At 38.1% G+C, this 26,242-nt stretch overlaps 1 protein-coding gene across 14 annotated transcripts in view; it reads left to right on the top strand.

Moving 5' to 3' along the window:
• ZEB1 (zinc finger E-box binding homeobox 1) overlaps window positions 1-17,463 on the top strand; it is a 206,366-nt gene extending 188,903 nt beyond the window's left edge. For 8 of the 14 annotated variants that reach the window (XM_030940678.1, XM_030940675.1, XM_030940676.1 and 5 more), the window contains 3 exons: window positions 7,760-9,570; window positions 11,574-11,754; window positions 14,333-17,453. In XM_030940678.1, coding sequence (XP_030796538.1) covers window positions 7,760-9,570; window positions 11,574-11,754; window positions 14,333-14,925 — 2,585 coding nt within the window. In that variant the 3' untranslated portion in view covers window positions 14,926-17,453. Of the gene's footprint in view, window positions 1-7,759; window positions 9,571-11,573; window positions 11,755-14,332 lie in introns of all 14 variants that reach the window. The other 6 variants (XM_030940674.1, XM_030940681.1, XM_030940680.1 and 3 more) reach the window with 1 other exon arrangement.
• The last annotated feature ends 8,779 nt before the right edge of the window (window positions 17,464-26,242 follow it).

Raw genomic sequence — 26,242 nt, forward strand, 5'->3', positions numbered from 1 at the left:
CTCATGACCCCTATGACAGTCTAATGACAATGTATCTGCATTTGCACATTGAAAAACTAAGGCTTGGAAAGCTTAAGAAAATAGTATGTGATAGAGCCAGGATTGGAACCCAAATCCATGGACCTCAGCAGAACCAGACAGGACCCTCTTGTGCAGGGCTGTCCAGTAGGTCCTAACTCCCCTTTTATTAAAGAAGCTCAAGCAGAGATGAGCTAGTATCAAGAACGATATGAAATGAACTGTTCATTAAAAAGGAGGCTGTACTACAGGGCTTCTTAAATCTCTTCAAATTCTTATTTTTGATTCTTCAAATAATCATATTTATTAGAAAATATAACTCACATTTTAAACACATTTTAACATTGAAGTTACTATTGAAGCTATTGTTAGTAGGGCTTAAGTTGACTTCCTCACTGCTTTCATTTTCTATTTTTTTTTTTTTTTTTTTTTTTTTTTTTTATTATACTTTAAGTTCTAGGGTACATGTGCATAACGTGCAGGCTTGCCACATATGTATACTTATGCCATGTTGGTGTGCTGCACCCATCAACCCGTCAGCACCCATCAATTCATCATTTATATCATGTATAACTCCCCAATGCAATCCCTCCCTCCTCCCCCCTCCCCCCTCCCCATGATAGGCCCCAGTGCGTGATGTTCCCCTTCCCGAGTCCAAGTGGTCTCATTGCTCAGTTCCCACCTATGAGTGAGAACATGCGGTGTTTGGTTTTCTGTTCTTGTGATAGTTTGCTAAGAATGATGGTTTCCAGCTGCATCCATGTCCCTACAAAGGACGCAAACTCATCCTTTTTTATGGCTGCATAGTATTCCATGGTGTATATGTGCCACATTTTCTTAATCCAGTCTGTCACTGATGGACATTTAGGTTGATTCCAAGTCTTTGCTATTGTGAATAGTGCCGCAATAAACATACGTGTACATGTGTCTTTGTAGTAGAATAATTTATAATCCTTTGGGTATATACCCAGTAGTGGGATGGCTGGGTCATATGGTACATCTAGTTCTAGATCCTTGAGGAATTGCCATACTGTTTTCCATAATGGTTGAACTAGTTTACAATCCCACCAACAGTGTAAAAGTGTTCCTATTTCTCCACATCCTCTCCAACACCTGTTGTTTCCTGACTTCTTAATGATTGCCATTCTAACTGGTGTGAGATGGTATCTCATTGTGGTTTTGATTTGCATTTCTCTGATGGCGAGTGATGATGAGCATTTTTTCATGTGTCTGTTGGCTGTATGAATATCTTCTTTTGAGAAATGTCTGTTCATATCCTTTCCCCACTTTTTGATGGGGTTGTTTGTTTTTTTCTCGTATATTTGTTTGAGTTCTTTGTAGATTCTGGATATTAGCCCTTTGTCAGACGAGTAGGTTGCAAAAAATTTCTCCCATTCTGTAGGTTGCCTGTTCACTCTGATGGTAGTTTCTTTTGCTGTGCAAAAGCTCTTTAGTTTAATTAGATCCCATGTGTCAATTTTTGCTTTTGCTGCCGTTGCTTTTGGTGTTTTAGACATGAAGTCCTTGCCCATGCCTATGTCCTGAATGGTACTACCTAGATTTTCTTCTAGGGTTTTTATGGTATTAGGTCTAACATTTAAGTCTCTAATCCATCTTGAATTAATCTTCGTATAAGGAGTAAGGAAAGGATCCAGTTTCAGCTTTCTACTTATGGCTAGCCAATTTTCCCAGCACCATTTATTAAATAGGGAATCCTTTCCCCATTTCTTGTTTCTCTCAGGTTTGTCAAAGATCAGATGGCTGTAGATGTGTGGTATTATTTCTGAGGACTCTGTTCTGTTCCATTGGTCTATATCTCTGTTTTGGTACCAGTACCATGCTGTTTTGGTTACTGTAGCCTTGTAGTATAGTTTGAAGTCAGGTAGCGTGACCCCTCCAGCTTTGTCCTTTTGACTTAGGATTGTCTTGGCAATGCGGGCTCTTTTTTGGTTCCATATGAACTTTAAAGCAGTTTTTTCCAATTCTGTGAAGAAACTCATTGGTAGCTTGATGGGGATGGCATTGAATCTATAAATAACCTTGGGGAGTATGGCCATTTTCACGATATTGATTCTTCCTATCCATGAGCATGGTATGTTCTTCCATTTGTTTGTGTCCTCTTTTATTTCACTGAGCAGTGGTTTGTAGTTCTCCTTGAAGAGGTCCTTTACATCCCTTGTAAGCTGGATTCCTAGGTATTTTATTCTCTTTGAAGCAATTGTGAATGGAAGTTCATTCCTGATTTGGCTCTCTGCTTGTCTGATACTGGTGTATAAGAATGCTTGTGATTTTTGAACATTAATTTTGTATCCTGAGACTTTGCTGAAGTTGCTTATCAGCTTAAGGAGATTTTGGGCTGAGACGATGGGGTTTTTAAATATACAATCATGTCATCTGCAAACAGGGACAATTTGACTTCTTCTTTTCCTAACTGGATACCCTTGATTTCTTTCTCTTGCCTGATTGCCCTAGCCAGAACTTCCAACACTATGTTGAATAGGAGTGGTGAGAGAGGGCATCCCTGTCTTGTGCCAGTTTTCAAAGGGAATTTTTCCAGTTTTTGCCCATTCAGTATGATATTAGCTGTGGGTTTGTCATAAATAGCTCTTATTATTTTGAGGTACGTTCCATCAATACCGAATTTATTGAGCGTTTTTAGCATGAAGGGCTGTTGAATTTTGTCAAAAGCCTTTTCTGCATCTATTGAGACAATCATGTGGTTCTTGTCTTTGGTTCTGTTTATATGCTGGATTACGTTTATTGATTTGCGAATGTTGAACCAGCCTTGCATCCCAGGGATGAAGCCCACTTGATCATGGTGGATAAGCTTTTTGATGTGCTGCTGAATCCGGTTTGCCAGTATTTTATTGAGAATTTTTGCATCAATGTTCATCAGGGATATTGGTCTAAAATTCTCTTTTTTTGTTGTGTCTCTGCCAGGCTTTGGTATCAGGATGATGTTGGCCTCATAAAATGAGTTAGGGAGGATTCCCTCTTTTTCTATTGACTGGAATAGTTTCAGAAGGAATGGTACCAGCTCCTCCTTGTACCTCTGGTAGAATTCGGCTGTGAATCCATCTGGTCCTGGACTTTTTTTGGTGGGTAGGCTATTAATTGTTGCCTCAATTTCAGAGCCAGCTATTGGTCTATTCAGGGATTCAACTTCTTCCTGGTTTAGCCTTGGGAGAGTGTAAGTGTCCAGGAAATTATCCATTTCTTCTAGATTTTCTAGTTGATTTGCGTAGAGGCGTTTATAGTATTCTCTGATGGTAGTTTGTATTTCTGTGGGGTCAGTGGTGATATCCCCTTTATCATTTTTTATTGCATCTATTTGATTCCTCTCTCTTTTCTTCTTTATTAGCCTTGCTAGCGGTCTGTCAATTTTGTTGATCTTTTCAAAAACCAACTCATGGATTCATTGATTTTTTGGAGGGTTTTTTGTGTCTCTATCTCCTTCAGTTCGGCTCTGATCTTAGTTATTTCTTGCCTTCTGCTAGCTTTTGAATGTGTTTGCTCTTGCCTCTCTAGTTCTTTTAATTGTGATGTTAGAGTGTCAATTTTAGATCTTTCCTGCTTTCTCTTGTGGGCATTTAGTGCTATAAATTTCCCTCTACACACTGCTTTAAATGTGTCCCAGAGATTCTGGTATGTTGTATCTTTGTTCTCATTGGTTTCAAAGGACATCTTTATTTCTGCTTTCATTTCGTTATGTACCCAGTAGTCATTCAGGAGCAGGTTGTTCAGTTTCCATGTAGTTGAGCGGTTTTGATTGAGTTTCTTAGTCCTGAGTTCTAGTTTGATTGCACTGTGGTCTGAGAGACAGTTTGTTATAATTTCTGTTCTTTGACATTTGCTGAGGAGTGCTTTACTTCCAATTATGTGGTCAATTTTGGAATAAGTGCGATGTGGTGCTGAGAAGAATGTATATTCTGTTGATTTGGGGTGGAGAGTTCTATAGATGTCTATTAGGTCTGCTTGGTGCAGAGATGAGTTCAATTCCTGGATATCCTTGTTAACTTTCTGTCTCGTTGATCTGTCTAATGTTGACAGTGGAGTGTTGAAGTCTCCCATTATTATTGTATGGGAGTCTAAGTCTCTTTGTAAGTCTCTAAGGACTTGCTTGATGAATCTGGGTGCTCCTGTATTGGGTGCATATATATTTAGGAGAGTTAGCTCTTCCTGTTGAATTGATCCCTTTACCATTATGTAATGGCCTTCTTTGTCTCTTTTGATCTTTGATGGTTTAAAGTCTGTTTTATCAGAGACAAGGATTGCAACCCCTGCTTTTTTTTGTTCTCCATTTGCTTGGTAGATCTTCCTCCATCCCTTTATTTTGAGCCTATGGATGTCTCTGCATGTGAGATGGGTCTCCTGAATACAGCAGACTGATGGGTCTTGACTCTTTATCCAGTTTGCCAGTCTGTGTCTTTTAATTGGAGCATTTAGTCCATTAACATTTAAGGTTAATATTGTTATGTGTGAACTTGATCCTGCCATTATGATATTAACTGGTTATTTTGCTCGTTAGTTGATGCAGTTTCTTCCTAGCCTCGATGGTCTTTACATTTTGGCATGTTTTTGCAATGGCTGGAACCGGTTGTTCCTTTCCATGTTTAGGGCTTCCTTCAGGGTCTCTTGTAAGGCAGGCCTGGTGGTGACAAAATCTCTAAGCATTTGCTTATCTGTAAAGGATTTTATTTCTCCTTCACTTATGAAACTTAGTTTGGCTGGATATGAAATTCTGGGTTGAAAATTCTTTTCTTTAAGAACGTTGAATATTGGCCACCACTCTCTTCTGGCTTGTAGAGTTTCTGCCGAGAGATCTGCTGTTAGTCTGATGGGCTTCCCTTTGTGGGTAACCCGACCTTTCTCTCTGGCTGCCCTTAAGAGTTTTTCCTTCATTTCAACTTTGGTGAATCTGGCAATTATGTGTCTTGGAGTTGCTCTTCTCGAGGAGTATCTTTGTGGCGTTCTCTGTATTTCCTGAATTTGAATGTTGGCCTGCCCTACTAGGTTGGGGAAGTTCTCCTGGATGATATCCTGAAGAGTGTTTTCCAACTTGGTTCCATTTTCCCCCTCACTTTCAGGCACCCCAATCAGACGTAGATTTGGTCTTTTTACGTAATCCCATACTTCTTGCAGGCTTTGCTCATTTCTTTTTCTTCTTTTTTCTTTTGGTTTCTCTTCTCGCTTCATTTCATTCATTTGGTCTTCAATAGCTGATACTCTTTCTTCCAGTTGATCGAGTTGGTTACTGAAGCTTGTGCATTTGTCACGTATTTCTCGTGTCATGGTTTTCATCTCTGTCATTTCGTTTATGATCTTCTCTGCATTAATTAGTCTAGCTGTCAATTCTTCCACTCTTTTTTCAAGATTTTTAGTTTCTTTGCGCTGGGTACGTAATTCCTCCTTTAGCTCTGATAAGTTTGATGGACTGAAGCCTTCTTCTCTCCTCTCCTCCAAGTCATTCTCTGACCAGCTTTGATCCGTTGCTGGCGATGGGCTGCGCTCCTTTGCAGGGGGAGATGCGCTCTTATTTTTTGAATTTCCAGCTTTTCTGCCCTGCTTCTTCCCCATCTTTGTGGTTTTATCTGTCTCTGGTCTTTGATGGTGGTGACGTACTGATGGGGTTTTGGTATAGGTGTCCTTCCTGTTTGATAGTTTTCCTTCTGACAGTCAGAAGGACTGTCTGTTGGTCTGTTGGAGATTGCTTGAGGTCCACTCCAGACCCTGTTTGCCTGGGTATCAGCAGCAGAGGTTGCCGAAGATAGAATATTGCTGAACAGCGAGTGTACCTGTCTGATTCTTCCTTTGGAAGTTTCCTCTCAGGGGTGTACTCCACCCTGTGAGGTGTGGGGTGTCAGACTGCCCCTAGTGGGGGATTTCTCCCAGCTAGGCTACTCAGGGGTCAGGGACACACCTGAGCAGGCAGTCTGTCCGTTCTCAGATCTCAACCTCCGCGTTGGGAGATCCACGGCTCTCCCCAAAGCTGTCAGACAGAGTCGTTCGCGTCTGCACCGGCTCCCGCTACTTCCCCTGTTGGTCTTCAGCTGTGCGCTGTCCCCAGAGGTGGAGACTACAGAGACAGGCAGGCTTCCTTGAGCTGCTGTGAGCTCCACCCAGTTCGAGCTTCCCAGCGGCTTTGTTTACCTACTTAAGCCTCAGCAATGGCGGGCACCCCTCCCCCAGCCTCGCTGCTGCCTTGCGGATAGATCGCGGCAGACTGCTGTGTTAGCAGTGAGGGAGGCTTCGTGGGCGTGGGACCCTCCCGGCCAGGTGTGGGATATATTCTCCTGGTGTGCCTGTATGCTTACAGCGCAATATTGGGGTGGGAGTTACCCGATTTTCCAGGTGTTGTGTGTCTCAGTTCCCCTGGCTAGGAAAACGGATCCCCTTCCCCCTTGCGCTTCCAGGTGAGGCGATGCCTCGCCCTGCTTCAGCTCTCGCTAGTCAGGCTGCAGCAGCTGACCAGCACCGATTGTCCGGCACTCCCTAGTGAGATGACCCCAGTACCTCAGTTGAAAATGCAGAAATCACCGGTCTTCTGTGTCGCTCGCGCTTGGAGTTGGAGACTGGAGCTGTTCCTATTCGGCCATCTTGCTCCGCCCCCTCATTTTAATTCTTAAAAAGAACAGGAGATGGAGAGTTTTATTTTCATACTAAGTAGACATCACATCTCATCATTCAACAATTAGGCATTCATTCATCCAAAAAAGGTTTAATGAGCATCTTTGCAACCTGTACTTTGATGGGTGCAAGGGATAAATGGCAAACAAGCCTCAGAGGCTTCTGCCTTACTGGAGCTTACAGTCTGTAACCTTTAAATTATAAATTAGCGAACTGCAACTATAACTTAAAACTCAAAGGAAACATTAGGTTTGTAGGAAAATATTCCATTTAGCTCAGTGCTTTCAAAATTTTCTACCAAAGTATCCCTAACAGCCAAGGAGAATAAATGCCTTGTACCCCACAGAGTCTAGGGAAGCAGCTTGAGGGAAGCCTCTGCAAGCCAAGGCTACTTTGATAGTGCATGGCTTTTCCTAGCAAGTCACACAAATGTATTTTTCTCTGTTTTAATATAAAAATAATGTTTTATCATATCCACTGTCACTAAAATTGAAACTCCAAGATAATTTGATACCCACTACAGTGTTTATCCTGGGGGTATATACATTCCAGTTTAATAAGCCAATGCTTATGGAATATCTTATATTTAAAGTTTTACTCCCATTAGGGAAAAACTATTTTCAAGAAAGCTCTATGGGTACAGGAATTTTTATTAATCAAAGATAGATATTCATACTTGTTAAGTCGTAAGGGACATTTTACTTTTTTTCTTTTCTTTAATGTTTCTCCTACAGATGGTTGAATAAAGGAAAATATAAAAAAATGATATAGGTTGGTGAAACGGAATAAGAGAAAACATACTTGAAATAGTAGAATGTAATTACTTTTGGTACTTGAGAATTATTTGAAGTTACAAAGGTTGGCAGAAATATTATACACATATGCTGCAAAGATTCCATGATTGGTTAGCAGAACATGTACCTCAGACCAAGTTACTAGCATTCATCACATTTATATAGGTTTTGAAGCTAAAAGGATGATTCTAAATAAAATTCTGTCACAAGCATGCATGGCAGTCTTCTTTTTAAAATCAATACGCTTGTTTTAGGGAAATGAGGATACATAAAAATTTATATGTAATAATTCAGTGAATATAATTTTTTTGTTTGTTTAGGAGAGAAGCCATATGAATGCCCAAACTGCAAGAAACGCTTTTCCCATTCTGGCTCCTATAGCTCACACATAAGCAGTAAGAAATGTATCAGCTTGATACCTGTGAATGGGCGACCAAGAACAGGACTCAAGACATCTCAGTGTTCTTCACCGTCTCTTTCAGCGTCACCAGGCAGTCCCACACGACCACAGATACGGCAAAAGATAGAGAATAAACCCCTTCAGGAACAGCTTTCTGTTAACCAAATTAAAACTGAACCTGTGGATTATGAATTCAAACCCATAGTGGTTGCTTCAGGAATCAACTGTTCAACCCCTTTACAAAATGGGGTTTTCACTGGTGGTGGCCCGTTACAGGCAACCAGTTCTCCTCAGGGCGTGGTGCAAGCTGTTGTTCTGCCAACAGTTGGTTTGGTGTCTCCCATAAGTATCAATTTAAGTGATATTCAGAATGTACTTAAAGTGGCAGTAGATGGTAATGTAATACGACAAGTGTTGGAGAATAATCAAGCCAATCTTGCATCCAAAGAACAAGAAACAATCAATGCTTCACCCATACAACAAGGTGGCCATTCTGTTATTTCAGCCATCAGTCTTCCTTTGGTTGATCAAGATGGAACAACCAAAATTATCATCAACTATAGTCTTGAGCAGCCTAGCCAACTTCAAGTTGTTCCTCAAAATTTAAAAAAAGAAAATCCAGTTGCTACAAACAGTTGTAAAAGTGAAAAGTTACCAGAAGATCTTACTGTTAAGTCTGAGAAGGACAAAAGCTTTGAAGGGGGGGTGAATGATAGCACTTGTCTTCTGTGTGATGATTGTCCAGGAGATATTAATGCACTTCCAGAATTAAAGCACTATGACCTAAAGCAGCCTACTCAGCCTCCTCCACTCCCTGCAGCAGAAGCTGAGAAACCTGAGTCCTCTGTTTCATCAGCTACTGGAGATGGCAATTTGTCTCCCAGTCAGCCACCTTTAAAAAACCTCTTGTCTCTCCTAAAAGCATATTATGCTTTGAATGCACAACCAAGTGCAGAAGAGCTCTCAAAAATTGCTGATTCAGTAAACCTACCACTGGATGTAGTAAAAAAGTGGTTTGAAAAGATGCAAGCTGGACAGATTTCAGTGCAGTCTTCTGAACCATCTTCTCCTGAACCAGGCAAAGTAAATATCCCTGCCAAGAACAATGATCAGCCTCAATCTGCAAATGCAAATGAACCCCAGGACAGCACAGTAAACCTACAAAGTCCTTTGAAGATGACTAACTCCCCAGTTTTACCAGTGGGATCAACCACCAATGGTTCCAGAAGTAGTACACCATCCCCATCACCTCTAAACCTTTCCTCATCCAGAAGTACACAGGGTTACTTGTACACAGCTGAGGGTGCACAAGAAGAGCCACAAGTAGAACCTCTTGATCTTTCACTACCAAAGCAACAGGGAGAATTATTAGAAAGGTCAACTATCACTAGTGTTTACCAGAACAGTGTTTATTCTGTCCAGGAAGAACCCTTGAACTTGTCTTGTGCAAAAAAGGAGCCACAAAAGGACAGTTGTGTTACAGACTCAGAACCAGTTGTAAATGTAATCCCACCAAGTGCCAACCCCATAAATATCGCTATACCTACAGTCACTGCCCAGTTACCCACAATCGTGGCCATTGCTGACCAGAACAGTGTTCCATGCTTACGAGCACTAGCTGCCAATAAGCAAACGATTCTGATTCCCCAGGTGGCGTACACATACTCAACTACAGTCAGCCCTGCAGTCCAAGAACCACCCTTGAAAGTGATCCAGCCAAATGGAAATCAGGTAAAAACCCCCAATCCTGAACCTGGCTAGTAAAATGCTATTTGATTAGTTTCAATTAAGTTTGTCTAATTAAAATATCAGTCCTGTAGAGCCAACTAGGTTATTACAAACTGTCATTTTTTAAAGGATCAATGTCTGCTTTAACTTTTCTGGCGTAATGTCTTTAGTTGGTTGTTTGCTAATCCAGGGTATTGTTACCAGCTTAAAGTTTGAAATGCTATTCTATTGTGAAAGATGATTTATAAGTCTCAGCTAAAAACCTGTTTGAAGGTAGAAATAAAAAAACAAAATTGAAATACTCGCTAATTGGGTTTCTGTTGGTATAGCTAAATTCCTAAAATTAGTAATAGTTTCTGCCTTGATTATGGTCATTAATAAATGAAAATTATGTTCCCATTCACAGGTTCATACCAGACAAACTTATCTATCACTTTTATATACTAATACATCTGTTTATAAAAGGTTTTAATTAAACAAGAATGAAGTATACAAAGAACGCATCTTGTGAATTTACTGATCATTTTATGAACTGTGCATAAACAGTGTTCAGTCATAATGTATATGAGGAAGTGTGGCTGTGAACCTAAAAATATGTATGCATTTTCCTCCTTAACTATCACTAGTGTTTACCAGAACAATGTTTATTCTGTCCAGGAAGAACCCTTGAACTGGTCTTACCCCAAAATCCACAATAGTTTTGGATAGAACTATTGTATGCCTTGTTGTCCAGACTTTTTCCATGTCACTGATGTTGATGTTTTCCCATTTTTTCCATCAATTTCTGATGGAATCAAATGAATACTAGAGACAAAGTTGATATTTTATGCAAATATTTTCTGTAAGTATAATAATTTCAATATCCTGCTCAAACATGTATTTGCTGCTTTTGTTTTCCCTTAAATATGGCTACTGATTGGGTTTCCTGTATTTGTGATAACTCTTGAAAAAAATTTCTTACATGATCATTGAATTTCTCTAAATTTTTAGTGTACAGAACACTTTGAATGCCTTTGAATAGAAAAAGAGCCATCCTTAGCATTTCATATAGAATCACATGTCACGTGACTAGATCAAATAGCAGTGAGAGTCAAGTTACTTCAGCACGGGGGCCACTCACAAATGACAGGAACAAATAGCTGCACTTCTCTTGCCTCATAAAGCCATAGGAAATATTGTGAAAAACCTTCAACTTTTAGAAAATTTGTGGGTTTAAGGCAATGGCATGAAACACTCTAGATAAGGTAGAAAGATCTTAGGGGACCCAGTTCCACAACAGGCTCCCTGCAGGGTTATTCGGCTTACATAAGAACGTGCTGCCCAAAATTATCTCCATGAGACTGCCTGGAGTTTCTTTTTATCGCCCTGGAATTCTAAAGGTTCATTTTGACTAGCAATTATTTCTGTTAAAAAGACCCTCCTGCATTGTTTTTCCATCTTGCTCCTTAGACAAGTGGTAGAGCACACCTCTCTCTTTTCAAAGAGACCGTGGAGGTTAAAGGACCCTGAAGTTCTGGAGGATACAATTGAAAGACCAGGTTTTAAAAATAGAATGTTAACTTTTGCTTAGTGAAACCCAGAATGAAAAAATGAAGGCAACTGATGCAGTTATAATGAGTGATTAATTAGCAAACTAATAAGTTAAAACCTGCAAATTTCTCGTAAAGTAATGATTTACATGAAACCGGATAAACTCTGTTATTATATATTTTACATGCTTTCTTTTGGGTGTCCTTGCTTTCTTTCCAGTACCAGTTGAGTATATATCTTTGCTATAGTTTTGACCATATTATCCCCAACCTCACTCTTGTCCTTGTCACCTCCACCTGTGATCTGGCCCCACCCTTGGGGCGCATGTGCAGTGAGGATCAGTGTACTTGCTTTGGTCAAGTCCTTGAAAGTGTAAAAGCATAAGTTAAAGTAGTTCTTTATCTCATACTTTTAGGTATATCTCTTGTTTATCTTTTAATATTAAATTAAATTTTCTCACACCTTTCTCCCTCTAGGATGAAAGACAAGATACTAGCTCAGAAGGAGTATCAAACGTAGAGGATCAGAATGACTCTGATTCTACACCACCCAAAAAGAAAATGCGGAAGACAGAAAATGGAATGTATGCTTGTGATTTGTGTGATAAGATATTCCAAAAGAGTAGTTCATTATTGAGACATAAATATGAACACACAGGTATGTCAGTGAACACAAACATATTCAAAAGTGTCCATGATATGATATACTGGAAGATGCAAAATTTAAAACTAAAGTTTTAGAATTTTCTTTCTTCTTCTTTAATTTTTTTATTTTATTTTATTTTTTGAGACAAAGTCTGGCTCTAGTCACCCAGGCTGGAGTACAGTGGCACGCAATCTTGATCTCAGCTCACTGCAACCTCCGTCTCCTGGGCTCAAGCCATCCTTTCATCTCAGCCTACTCAGTAACTGGGACTATAGGCACATACCACTGCACCCGGCCAATTTTTATATAGACAGGTTTTGCCATGTTGCCCAGGCTAATCTACCCACCTTGGCCTCCCAAAGTGCTGGGATTACAGGCATGAGCCACCACGCTGAACCCAGAATTAATTTTCTTATTTTTTACTTCTCTGATCTGGCCATTTTCACCTGTTTGCCCACTTCCACCTAGTACTTAAGGTCTGGGCCTTTTGGTTTTTTGCTGCATCTGGTTTTTTTTGTTGTTGTTGTTTTTCCATGACTTAATTACTTGAAGCGGACACAGCATTTATTACGTCCACATTCATTTAATGCAAACTTATGCTATATTAATAAAAACAGTGCATAGTACCCATTAATAAAAAATATGAGGCCAGTGGGCTAAAGTCATAGGAAGTCAGGATCTGGCTTCATAAAAGAAAAAGCTGCTTCTTCATAAGCGTGCAACAAGCTGTTCTGGCAAGTCAAGATCTTTTGTTTTAAGTAGGAAGTTCTGCCTAAGAGGTTGGACTAGAAGATTCTAAGATCCTGTAATTCTGAGATCCTGTAATTCTGCCACAAAATATGCCTCCTTAGGTTGACTCAGGGATGGCAACTATAGCGCACAGGCCAAAGGTGAGCATACCCATGTTTTTCTAAGGCCTGTGAGGTAAGAATGGTCATTTTTGTTTTTGTTTTTACATTTTTAAATGATTGAAAAAGATGAAGAGTATTTATGACTGATGAAAATTATGTGAAAGTCAAATATCAGCGTCCCTAAATGAAATGAGTTGGAAGACAGCATCTCCCGTTCATTTACATTTTGTCTATGTCACCTTTCATGCTGTTCTACAATGGCAGGATTGAGAGGCTGCTACACAGACCATTTGGCCTGCAAAGCCTTTTAATACTCACAACCCTTTACGGAAAATAGTTGCCAATTCCGGCCTGTTTTCATTCCTTCCATCAGTGAAGTACTGATAAATTTTAACACCTGGTTCTCTGAAGGGTGAGGAAGCCCTGATTTGTGGTGTTTGCAGCTTTTTGCGGCATAAATACTCCCATCATGGTGGATTTCAAACTTGAATGTGATGTCAGTCAGCTTGCAGAATTCCTGAAAATTTAGCAGTAGACTCTCCAGCCAGTACAAACTGGCTCCAGCACACTCCTGTGTCTCTCTAACATGGGTTGCTGTAGAAAGGGCTGGATTCATCCTGAGCTCTTTAATCCCCTACCCGCTCTTCCCTGTCCCCACTACCAGCCATTATGACTACAGTATCCATATTTATCTTTCATATTCTTAAACTGTTTCAGTGTATTTTTTATTTTTACTCTTGTGAGAAAAGATAAAATTGTTTTTTCCTTCTTCAATCTGTGGATTCATACAGTGACACTTGGGAGGTTCTTGGAGCTAAAAACTAGTATTACATAAGAGAAAGTCACACCTCTCAAAACCAGCCCCTTGTAACTCAGTCCTCTGGTTCTCAGAGATCTAAGAAAAGTTAGAAAATCCCCTTTCTCTTTAGGCAAAGTTAAATATTAGCAATTATCAAAGTGAAAAATATATGTGAAAAACTACACTGTTTCTAAAATTAAAAATCATTTCTGCATTTGTTAGTGTTACCTGCTTGATAGCTCTGAAATTGGACGTTCTGGATCCTGACTGTGATCTGTTGCTGCCAGTCCTTTCCATGTCTGCGCAGCAACACTCCTCTAGCCCATGCGTTCTCAGGAGGGGCAGTATTGCCCTCACGGGCCAAAACTTGTTTCTTAGGGGGCAAAAAAATCTGAGATACTACGATGGCTGTGGTTTTCTAAAGAAGCTCAGCATATACACTGTATATTTATGAGTTTTATCATATATAAAAAGTATATAGTAAACATTAAAATTTCATTGGGGGCAGAGCTTGTGACTAGGAAAAGAAAAATGACTTTTTAGGGACCTTACTGGTAGTAATAATGAAGAACACAAGGTGAGCAGCACTTCTGTCCCTGCCTGCCCTCACTGTGCTCACTCACTACCAGACATCTCCTCCCAGCTGCACTTGGCCCATTTTCCACCTCGCTGTCGTGATGCTTGTATTTTTGGCATTTCAGTCTCATGTAGCTCCCATTGACCTAATCATCTGCCCAGCAGAGTGTAGAGCACTACTTTTTTAATGCAAAGAACAAACCAAATTGCAGTATTATATTACAAAGAGTTTGGGACCTGGAAATGTTTTAAAAATGAAACTAACAACCCTCCCCTTTCTACAACCTGAAGTACCCCAAAAACCATATAAGGATTTTATTTGCTGAATACCACCATTTTATTTAACAGAATTCTTATTTTGCAGGTAAAAGACCTCATGAGTGTGGAATCTGTAAAAAGGCATTTAAACACAAACATCATTTGATTGAACACATGCGATTACATTCTGGAGAAAAGCCCTATCAATGTGACAAATGTGGAAAGCGCTTCTCACACTCTGGGTCTTATTCTCAACACATGAATCATCGCTACTCCTACTGTAAGAGAGAAGCGGAAGAACGTGACAGCACAGAGCAGGAAGAGGCAGGGCCTGAAATCCTCTCCAATGAGCATGTGGGTGCCAGGGCGTCTCCCTCACAGGGCGACTCGGACGAGAGAGAGAGTTTGACAAGGGAAGACGATGAAGACAGTGAAAAAGAGGAAGAGGAGGAGGATAAAGAGGTGGAAGAATTGCAGGAAGAAAAAGAATGTGAAAAACCACAAGGGGATGAGGAAGAGGAGGAGGAGGAAGAAGAAGTGGAAGAAGAAGAGGTAGAAGATGCAGAGAATGAGGGAGAAGCAGCAAAACCTGAAGGTCTGATGAAGGATGACAGGGCTGAAAGTCAAGCAAGCAGCTTAGGACAAAAAGTAAGCGAGAGTAGTGAGCAAGTGTCTGAAGAAAAGACAAATGAAGCCTAATCGTTTTTCTAGAAGGAAAATAAATTCTAATTGATAATGAATTTTGTTCAATATTATCCTTGCTTTTCATGGAAACACAGTAACCTGTATGCTGTGATTCCTGTTCACTACTGTGTAAAGTAAAAACTAAAAAAATACAAAATCACACACACACACACACACACACACACACACAAAATAAATCCGGGTGTGCCTGAACCTCAGACCTAGTAATTTTTCATGCAGTTTTCAAAGTTAGGAACAAGTTTGTAACATGCAGCAGATTAGGAAACCTTAATGACTCAGAGAGCAACGATATAAGAGGTTAAAGGAAGCTGATTAATTAGATATGCATCTGGCATTGTTTTATCTTATCAGTATTAATTATCACTCTTATGTTGGTTTATTCTTAAGCTGTACAATTGGGAGAAATTTTATAATTTTTTATTGGTAAACATATGCTAAATCCGCTTCAGTATTTTATTATGTTTTTTAAAATGTGAGAACTTCTGCACTACAAAATTCCCTTCACAGAGAAGTATAATCTAGTTCCAACCCGTGCTAACTACCTTTTATAAATTCAATCTAGAAGGTAGTAATTTCTAATATTTAGATGTCTTAGTAGAGCATATTATCATTTAAAGTGTATTGTTAGCCTTAAGAAAGCAGCTGATAGAAGAACTGAAGTTTCTTACTCATGTGGTTTAAAATGGAGTTCAAAAGATTGCCATTGAGTTCTGATTGCAGGGACTAACAATGTTAATCTGGTAAGGACAGCAAAATCTTCAGAATCAGTGTTTGTGATTGTGTTTGAATATGTGGTAACATATGAAGGATATGACATGAAGCTTTGTATCTCCTTTGGCCTTAAGCAAGACCTGTGTGCTGTAAGTGCCATTTCTCAGTATTTTCAAGGCTCTAACCCGCCTTCATCCAATGTGTGGCCTACAATAACTAGCATTTGTTGATTTGTTTGTTGTATCAAAATTCCCAAATAAAACCACTGACTCTGTCAGAGAAACTGAAACACTGGGATATTTCGTCCCTTCAGTTCCTCAGTATTGATTTTATGTTAATTGACTTTCAGAATTTCTCTACAGAAATGAAAGGGAAATTTTCTAATCTGCTTTATCCATGTACTTGCATTTCAGACATGGACATGCCATTGTTATTTGACTCATAACTGTTTCCAAATGTTAGTTATTATGGACCCAATTTATTAACAACATTAGCTGATTTTTACCTATCAGTATTATTTTATTTCTTTTAGTTTATAGATCTGTGCAACATTTTTGTACTGTATGTCTTCAAACCTGGCAGTATTAATACCCTTCTTACTGACATATGTACTTTTAGTTTTAGAAAACTTTTATATTTATGTGTCTTATTTTTATATTTCTTTATTTATTACACAGTGTAGTGTATAATACTGTAGTTTGTATTAATACAATAATATATTTTAGTATGAAAATTTGGAAAGTTGATAAGATTTAAAGTAGAGATGCAATTGGTTCTCCTGCATTGAGATTTGATTTAACAGTGTTATGTTAACATTTATACTTGCCTTGGACTGTAGAACAGAACTTAAATGGGAATGTATTAGTTTTACAACTACAATCAAGTCATTTTACCTTTACCCAGTTTTTAATATAAAACTTAAATTTTGAAATTCACTGTGTGACTAATAGCATGATGCTCTGCAGTTTTATTAAGAAATTAGCCTAACCATAAAACTCTCATTTCCTTAGTAAGCCAAATTAGGATTACCTTCTATAAACAGTGTTGGGAACAATGTTTAACATTTTGTGCCAATTTGTTCCTGTATTCATGTATGTAAGTTACAGATCTGACTCTTCATTTTTAAGTTCCTTGTTACATCATGGTCATTTTCTAGTTTTTTACCAGATTCCCCCCATCTCACAATAAAATGCATCAACAAGCCTGAACTGCTGTCATTCTTTTCATCATTATCAGTATTTTCTTTGGAAAACTGTGAAATGGGATACGTTGTCATCCTGCATTTGATTCATCTTGAGCTGAATTTGGGTAACACTAAATGTTTTAGACAGTCTCCACTAAAGTATGGATTTTTCTTGTGGCTGAATGTTTCTGGAGAGGTCAGAGTTGACAAAACCTCTTTACAGGTTGCTCCTTCTTCCTGAAATCCTTAATCCTCCACATCTCATGCTTCAGGTCATTTCAGGGAAGCCTGGGTTTAGATGCCTTTCTGACTCTCTCGGCTCCTGCACTTCTGTCGTCATACCTCTGATACTATTACTTCTATTCCTTCCCCACTAGGAACAGGAACCACGTTTGTCACAGTCACTCTCATTCCTCACTGCCTAACAGGGTGCCTGGCACAAGTTGGGACAACAGATATTTGTTGAATAAAAATATAATTTGCATGTTTTGGGGGCTCAGCTATGTTCTCACTTTTTTTGCTTCTAATTCCAGAATATATATGTTAAATGATCCTAATTTGATTATTTTCTTAAAAGTCTTATTAAACATTAGTCATAATAGACATAATAAATTATGCCTTCTTTTTCTATTGCCTTACGATTTTGATTTTTTGAAAGTATATTTCTAGGTGTCTTCCTGGTGCTTAACCTCATGGTATATGGCACAGGTATTTGCTGGCTTGTGGACATGACTACCTCCAATAGGAGTGATAGGACCAATCCTAGTCGGCTCTCCTTTTGTAGAATTCACTTCCCTTTCTGGGACCCCACATTCCTAGGTGCTTGTTACCATGTTGCCTGATTTCTTCTGTCAGTGAGAGCAGCTGCCAATAAACAGATTCACTGAAAAGGATTAGGAACTAAGAATAAACTCTTAGGAGGTATCCACACTGTAATATAAAGCTCAGTGAGGGCAGTGCTTGATATGTATGGATAATAAAGGAATCTAGGCATTACCAGAAGTTTTCAGAAGGAAAATGTATGTGGACCTTTCCCAGTATTCCCTCATATGACATACAACAAAAATAATAGCAGGACCATATATTTTATTCATGCCATGCACAGGTATTTCACTACTATCAAAATGTTCACAAAAGCCTCATAAAAAATACAAATAAAGACCATGTGCCCATGAACACATACATTTTAAGTAGCAGAATGAGGATATGAACATAGGCTTATCTGACTCCAAAATCCATCTTCTTTTTTTAATTTTTTTTGAAACAAGGTCTTGCTCTATTGCCCGGGCTGAAGTGCAGTGGTGTGAACATGGCTCACTGCAGCTTCAAACCTCCTGGGCTCAAGTGATTCTCCCACCTCAGCCTCCTGAATAGCTAGGACAACAGGCATACACCCACCACACCTTTCTGTTTGTTTGTTTGTTTGTTGGAGAGTTAGGGAGTCTCACTGTTTCCCAGGCTGGTCTTGAACTCCTGGGCTGGAGGAATCTTCCTACCTAGGCCTCCCAAAGTGCTGGGATTATAGGCGTGAGCCACCATGTTCAGCCTGAAATTCATGCTCTTATCTAGCCTGGATCACATCCCACATGAGAATAGTTGACAGTATCTCAAGCTTTGCCTTGAAGTATATGACTAGAAAATATAAGACCAATATACATTTCATAGCCTGGTAGAAAAGAATGGATGGGGAATGAGATTTTTCAAATCTGTGCAAACTTGAACTTTGAAAAGGATACTATTAAAGTGCAGTGATTATGTTGACATGAAAATGTAACCTTAGAACAGATTTCATCTCTTCCTATCAGTGGGAGAATGTATTAGGACATTCAATATGTGAACATTGTCCTCTGCTCTAGTTCACATTCTATTCAACAATAGCAGAATACACACCTCTTTCCTAACACATGGTACGTTCATGAAGAGGGACCATACTATGGGCCATAAGTCAACTCTCAGATGTAAAAGAATTGCAAATAAAGTATTTTATTTGACTACAAAAGAATTAATTAAACTAGAAATCAGTAAATCAAATGTATCTCAAAAATCCCCCAAATTACTGGAAAGTTGACAATACATTAGCCCAGATGTGGTTACAACTAAATTACAAAATATGAGCTAAAGGTAAATACAACATATCAAAACTTGTAGCTTGCAGCAAAAGCAGTGAATATAAGAACATGTATAGTATTAAATGCTTATATTAGAAAAAATAAAGGATTGAATCTTATCTAAGCTTCCATCTTAAGAAATTAAAACAAAATTAAACCCAAACCAAGCAGGAAAGAGGAAATAATAACAATGGCACAGAAAACAAAATAGAGTAAATCAATGAAATCAATCTATTTTTTAAAAGATTACTAAAATCGATAAACTTCTACCAAGATAGATCAAGGAAAGGAGAAAAGAGATACAAATTACTAATACCAGACTGAGAGAGGCACATCATTACAGAGCCTATAAGGAAATATTACGAACTTTATGCCAGTAAATTTGGCAACTTAGATGAAACATATTTCTTGACTCAAACTACCAACATCCACTCAAGAAGAAATAGATAACCTAAATTTCTATTATCAATGGAAATTACATTTCTAGTTAAAAATCTTCCCAAAAAGAAAATTCCCAGCCCAAACAATTTCACTGGTGAATTCTACCAAACATTTAAGGAAGATAACTGGACCCATTCTACACAAACTCATCTATAAAATTGAAGAGGAGAAAACACTTCCCTCTTCAGCCTGTAAAGCCAGCATTAACCTGATACCAGAACCAGACAATGACATTACAAGAAACAAATCTACACATTGATGTTGCTCATAAACACGAATACAAAAAAGGTTACTAACAAAATTTAGGAAATCAATTTGAACCATGTATCAAAAGGAAAATACATCACGACCCAGTGAGATTTATCCTAGGAGTGCAAGCTTTTTAAGCATTCAAAAATCAGTCACAGATGCTTCTTCCCAGGGGTTACAGCCCAACAAACCCATCACAAGTTTAAAATACCATGTCAAAGATGCATTTAGTATACTTACTGAACGTCATAGCCTAGCCTAACCTAACTTAAACATGCTGAAAGCACTTAATTAGCCCACGGTTGGGCAAAATCATTGCACATAAATCCTATTTTATAAGGAAGTGTTGAATGCTGGCAACACAGTACACTGTGGAGTATCAGTTGTTTACCCTCGTGATCATGTGGCTGACTGGAAGCTGTGGCTCACTGCTGCTTTGCAACATCACAAGAGTATTGTACTGCACATTGCTAGCCCAAAAATACATCAGAATTATGGTTGATCAAAAAATATTTTGATCAAAATATGGTTGCTATTGAATGTATTGCTTTTGCACCATCATAAAGTTGAAAGATTATAAAGTCAAGTCATCATAAGGCAGGGGCCATTTGTAGTGTGATTCACTGCATTTACAGCATAAAAAGAAAAATCATCTCAATAGGTGTGGAAGGAGCATCTGACAAAATTCAACACAAAGCCATAAATGTTCTCAGCAATCCAGGAATAGGAGGGAGTTTTCTCAACCTAATAAAGAGCATCAACAAAAAACCTATAGTTAACATCATACTCAGTGTGTAGGATTTAATGTTCTCCCCCTAAAATTAAGAACAAGGTAAGAATATCTGCTCTCACACCTTTATTGAACATCATACTGGAGATTCCACCCAGAGCAACAAGACAAAAATAAATGAAAGAAATACACATTGGGGAAAAAATAAGTAAAACTTTATTTGTAGATAGAGTGGCTGTGTAGAAAACAAGGAATTTGCAAAAACTAGAAAAGGTAAATGTAAGGTTAGAAGATACATGGCCATTATGCAAAAATCAATCATATTCTATCTAGTGATAAGAATGGAAATTTTTTAAATATCAAAAGTATAAAATACTCATTTAATGAAATATGGGCAAAACCTATACACTGAAAACTACAAAATGTTGCTGGAGAGAAATTAAAGATGCAACGAAAATTGAGAGATACTCTATGTTCATGGATCAGAAGACTCAATATCATTAAGATGCCAATTCTCCCCCAAGATTTATTGACTCAGTGCAATTGCACTAAAAATCTCAGCAACATATTGTAGAAATTCACAGGCTGGTTCTACACTTATATGGAAATGCAAAGGACATCAAGTAGGCAAAACAATTTTGAAAAAAAAAAAGTTGGAGAACTTACATTTACACTACCTGATTTCTGGAGTGATTTTTATAAAGCTACAGTAATCAAGACAAAGTTGTACTGGGTGTGAGAATAGACATATAGATCAAGAAAACAGAAATAATAGTAGAAAAAAGACCCACATATACATAGTCAATTGATTTTTGCCAAATGTTTCAAGGTTTAAATGGTGACATGATCGTCCTTTCAAAAAGCAATGCTGATATTAGATATTCATATATTAAATATCCATATGAACTTGATTCTTACCTCATAGTATGTAAAAAAATTGTTTCAAAATGGATTATAGACCTAAATACAAAAGCTAAAATTATAAAACTTGTAGAGGAAGATAAATTCTTTGTGATCTTGAGTTAGACAAAGGTTTCCTAGAGAAAGACACTAAAAGCATGAATCATAGAATTGTTGGACTGGACTTCATCAAAATGTAAATCTGTTAAGAAGATAGCATTAAGAAAATCAGAATGGGGGCCGGGCACCGTGGCTCACGCCTGTAATCCCAGCACTTTGGGAGGCCAAGGTGGGTAGATCACAATGTCAGGAGTTCAAGACCAGCCTGGCAAATATGGTGAAACCCCGTCTCTACTAAAAATACAAAAATTGGCCAGGCGAGGTGGCAGGCACCTGTAATCCCAGCTACTCGGGAGGCTGAGGCAGGAGAATGGCATGAACCCGGGAGGCGGAGCTTGCAGTGAGCCGAGATCCCGCCACTGCATTCCAGCCTGGGCAACAGAGTGAGACTCCGTCTCAAAAAAAAAAAAAAAAATACAGCATGCTATCACGACACAACCAATAGAATGGCTGAAATTTAAAAGACTGTCAGTAACAAGCACCAAATGTTGGCCAGGATATAGAGCAACTGGAACTTTCATACATGGCTTGTAGTAATTTAAAATGGTAAAATAGTTTGTCAGTCTCTTATTAAAATCCCACATATTTAACATACAACGCAAAAATCTCACTCCTTGGTATTCATCCAAGATAAATGAAAACATATATCCACCTAAAGAATTGTATTAATACGTTCATAGCAGTTTTAGCAGTTTTAGTCATAATAGCCAAACTGGAGATAGCACAAATGTCTATCAACCAGTAAATGAATAAACAAATTGCATTATATCCATGCAACGGAATACCACAACAATAAACAACAAACAACATGGATGAATATCAAAAATAGATATGCTAAGTGTAACATGATGGTGTGGTGGCTATATAGGTAAACAAATTTGTCAAAACTAAACAAATTAGCCTGTTTAAAATCACTTTTTTTTTTTTTGCATGCAAGTTATAGCTCAATAGAGCTGATTTTTAAACACATGGAGAATGTATTAAGACAATCAAAAAATGAATTCAATCCCTGAAGCCATAAGAAAGCAAAAGTTCCATGCTCAAACAAAAACACAAATGCACTTTTACATAAAAATCATCTGATTTTATTCAGAAGAAAGTCGGTATGTTATTCTAAAGTTAAGTCTTGGAAAAACATTTTTAACTTTAATCTGGTTTATAAATAATAATTCCATACAATGAATTATCTCATTTAGTGACTTTGCTGTACATTTCACAACTTACCTTTGGAAACTATCCTTTCTGAAAGCTAAGCATTTGTGAGTGTAACTTGTTGGGATGTTACTTTGGCTAAGATAGACATTCTAATGACACCTGCTTTTAGATGTTGGGTTTTTTCTCTTTTTTTGGCCAAAGTAGATTTAATTCTATACAATATCTAAACTATAGAAAAGGTTATAGTGCATCAGAGTAATAGAGGTATATAATTTAGATTCTGGAAGACAGATTATCCTTTTTGATGTCAATCTCACATAACCCTCATTTCCTTTATTAATTAAAAACAGACCAAAAGTACTTGTTTTATATTCTAAGCATAATAGTAAGCACTCTTTTTATGTTCTAATAATACATTTTGAGTTTTGTTGCCCTTTTTTGTTCAGTAAATCATATTTCTGTTATTGGATTAGATTTGCTTTTCTTTCAGTCTTAGAATACTAGAAGGTGGGAAGGGAGAAAATATCTTCAGTACAGGCATCTTCAGGGCAAATTATGCGTTACATGTTTTTAATCATCTGTATCTTCAGAAAATGCTGTATTGTACTATTGCTGAAACCCAGACCTGTGATGCTGTCCTCATGTCATCTCTGATTCAAAGATTGTCCAGAGCATTAGGTCAATTCTGGAGCTACTCCAAACCTGGATTACTTGAGGGAAATAATTTTCAAACTTTTGAAAAAGGAGATGGAAATCCAATGTGTGAAGCATGTACAAGCAGAGCTGTTCTGGTGGAAGAGAAAGAGATGGGGCAGAACCTAAACCTAGCAGTTCGTGTTTGAGAACTGTTTCCTACAGCAAACATTCCTGGGGCGGGTGGGGGTGTTAACCGAGTTCACAACCCCTGGAGCTTCTCCAGACCTGCCCTAGATTGGCCCAAATGTAAGCCAAGATCTGAACACCCAGACTACTGAGGCAGGCCTGGCAATGTATACTGACTTGACATTCACCTGAGATGCTTATGCATTTGAAAAAGACAGAATTTTAGAAATACAGTGACTTTTAGAAAATGCTTTCCTCAAGAGTATAGTTAATTTTAGATGATGATAGCATAAAATTCATTTTTAATATTAGACACTCAAGAAGTTTTTGCTTTCCAGATCTTCAAAATAAGGAATTACGGCTAGAAAATGTTCAGGGTCATCAATATAAAATCACCAGAAATCCTATGAATTATGCACAATAATTTCATCTGATGAACATGATTCCCAAAGTAAACAAATCATAGAGCTTGTGTCAGTATTAACTCATATAATTTTTCATCAGTGATTTTATTTTTCACTGACTTAAATGAGGGGAAATTTTCTGCTTCAACCTACTTCTCAGAGATATACTAAAATACATGGCAAGATCTGTGAAAGTACGCTCGGAAAAGTAGACGAAGAACTCTAAGACCGTGTGTGCCTGTGTGTGTCTCTATGCACACATATACACATGTGCTTACACATACACAAGTATACATCAACTTATTGTTCTCTACTAACAGGTGATAAGGACATCTAGCCATCCCAGGAAGACAATCATATCTTAGCTTTGATTCAGCTACACAAACAGAAGCTGAAAAAAGTAGAAATATGTAGTCCTCATCAGGTGTCAAGGTTAATACTGGAATGCTGTAGGTATCTGCTGTGTGTTAGGAATTACTTACAACATTCCTATGAAGTGGACAAGGTAGTGGAACACAAATTCTGCAGTAACTACTCACAAAGCTGACTCTTTCAGCAAGGCTCTCTCTAGAAGCCACTGAGGGGACTATGATTAAATGTAAAGATTGCTTTACTCTGGCACATGTTATCGAGGGAAGGCTGACAAACAAAGAAGGTTATAATAGATGTCTTTCCCCTTCGCTGAGGTAGTCACTAAGTTCAGAAGAGAGCTAGTTCTGCAATAGAACAAAGTTCTATTTTGATGGCCAGTGGCGATCAAAGATTCTCAAATCCATTATTTCTTTTTTGGGATTGGTATTCTTTTCTTTATTGTGGTAAAATTTACCATATTAACCATTTTTAAGTGTATACACTTCATTGGCACTAAGTACATTCTCAGTGTTCTGCATTCATCACCCCATACATCTCCAGAACTTTTTCGTGATTCCATACAGGAGCTCTGTACCCTTGAAATACTAACTACCCCTTCTCTCCTATCCCCAGGCCCTGGTAACCTCTATTTTACTTTCTGTCGCATGAATTTGCCTATTCCAGATATTTCACATAAGCAGAATCATACAATATCCTTTTGGTTCTAAATTATTTCACTTAGCATAGTATTTTCAAGCTTCACTTATATTGCAGCATAGGTCGGAATTTCCATCCATTTTGTGTATACCACATCTTGTTTACCTATTTATATAGCTCACTGCAGCTTCAGACTCCTCCAGCCCCTGCCTTCTGAGTGACTGGAACTACAGGTACACACCATCATAACCAGATAATTTTTTATTTGTTTTTGTACAGAGTCTCTCTATGCTGCCAAGGCTGGTCTTGAACTCCTGGCCTCAAGCAAGCCTCCCACCTCCGCCTCCCAAAATACTGGGATTACAGGTGTGAGCCACCTTATTTATTTCTTGATGGACATTGAATTGTTTCCACATTTTGACTACTGTGAATAATGCTGTTATGAACATGGTTTGCAAGTATCTGAGTCCCTGCTTTCAATTTTGGGGCATGTGCACTCAGAAGTGGAATTACTAGATCATATGATAATTCTAAGTTTAATTTTTTTAAGGAACTGTCTGTCTTCCACAGTGGCTGCACCATTTTACATGACCTTCAGCATGTAAAATTCTTCACAAGAATTCAATTTCTCCACGTCCTCACCAACACTTGTTATTTTCTGTTTTGTTTTGTTGATAACAGCCATTTTAATGGGTGTGAAGTGATATCGTAGTTTTGATTTGCATTTTTCTTCCGACTAGTGATGTTGAACATCTTTTCATGTGCTTACTGACCATTTGTATATCTTCTTTAGAGAAATGTCCATTCAGGTCCTTTGCCCATGTTTGAATAGGGTTGTCTGGGTTTTTCTGCTATTAAGTTGTAGGGGTTCTTTACATATTCTGAATGTGAATCCATTATCAGATATATGATTTGCAAATATTTTCTCTCATTTTGTGAGTTGTCTTTTCACTCTTGATAGTGTCCTTTGATACACAAAATTTATAATTGTGATGAAGTCCCAGTTTATGCTTTTTTGTTGCTGTTGTTGCCTGTGCTTTTGGTGTCATAGCCAATAAATCATCGCCAAATACAATGTCATAAAGCTTTTCAACTGTTTTCATCTAACAGTTTCATAGTTTTAGCTCTTACATTTAGTTCTTTAGTCCATTTTGAGTTATTTTTTGTATATGGTGTATGGTAAAGGTTCAACGTCATTCTTTTGCATGCGGGTATTTTTCCCAGAACATTCGTTGAAAAGACATTGTGTAGTCTGGGCACCCTTGTGGAAAATCCATCTGTTTATGGCGATACCACCCTGAATGTGCCTGATGTTATCTGATCTCAAAAAATGCATTCACCATTATACAAGAATTAATTTCTGGGCTTTTTTTTTTTTTTTTTTTTTTTTTTTTTTTTTTTTTGAGACAAAGCCATGCTCCAGGCTGGAGTGCTATGGTGTGATCTTGGCTCACTGCAACCTCTGCCTCCCAGGTTCCAG

Source organism: Rhinopithecus roxellana, chromosome 11 (assembly GCF_007565055.1).
Source record: "Rhinopithecus roxellana isolate Shanxi Qingling chromosome 11, ASM756505v1, whole genome shotgun sequence".
Classification (NCBI taxonomy): Eukaryota; Metazoa; Chordata; class Mammalia; order Primates; family Cercopithecidae; genus Rhinopithecus; species Rhinopithecus roxellana.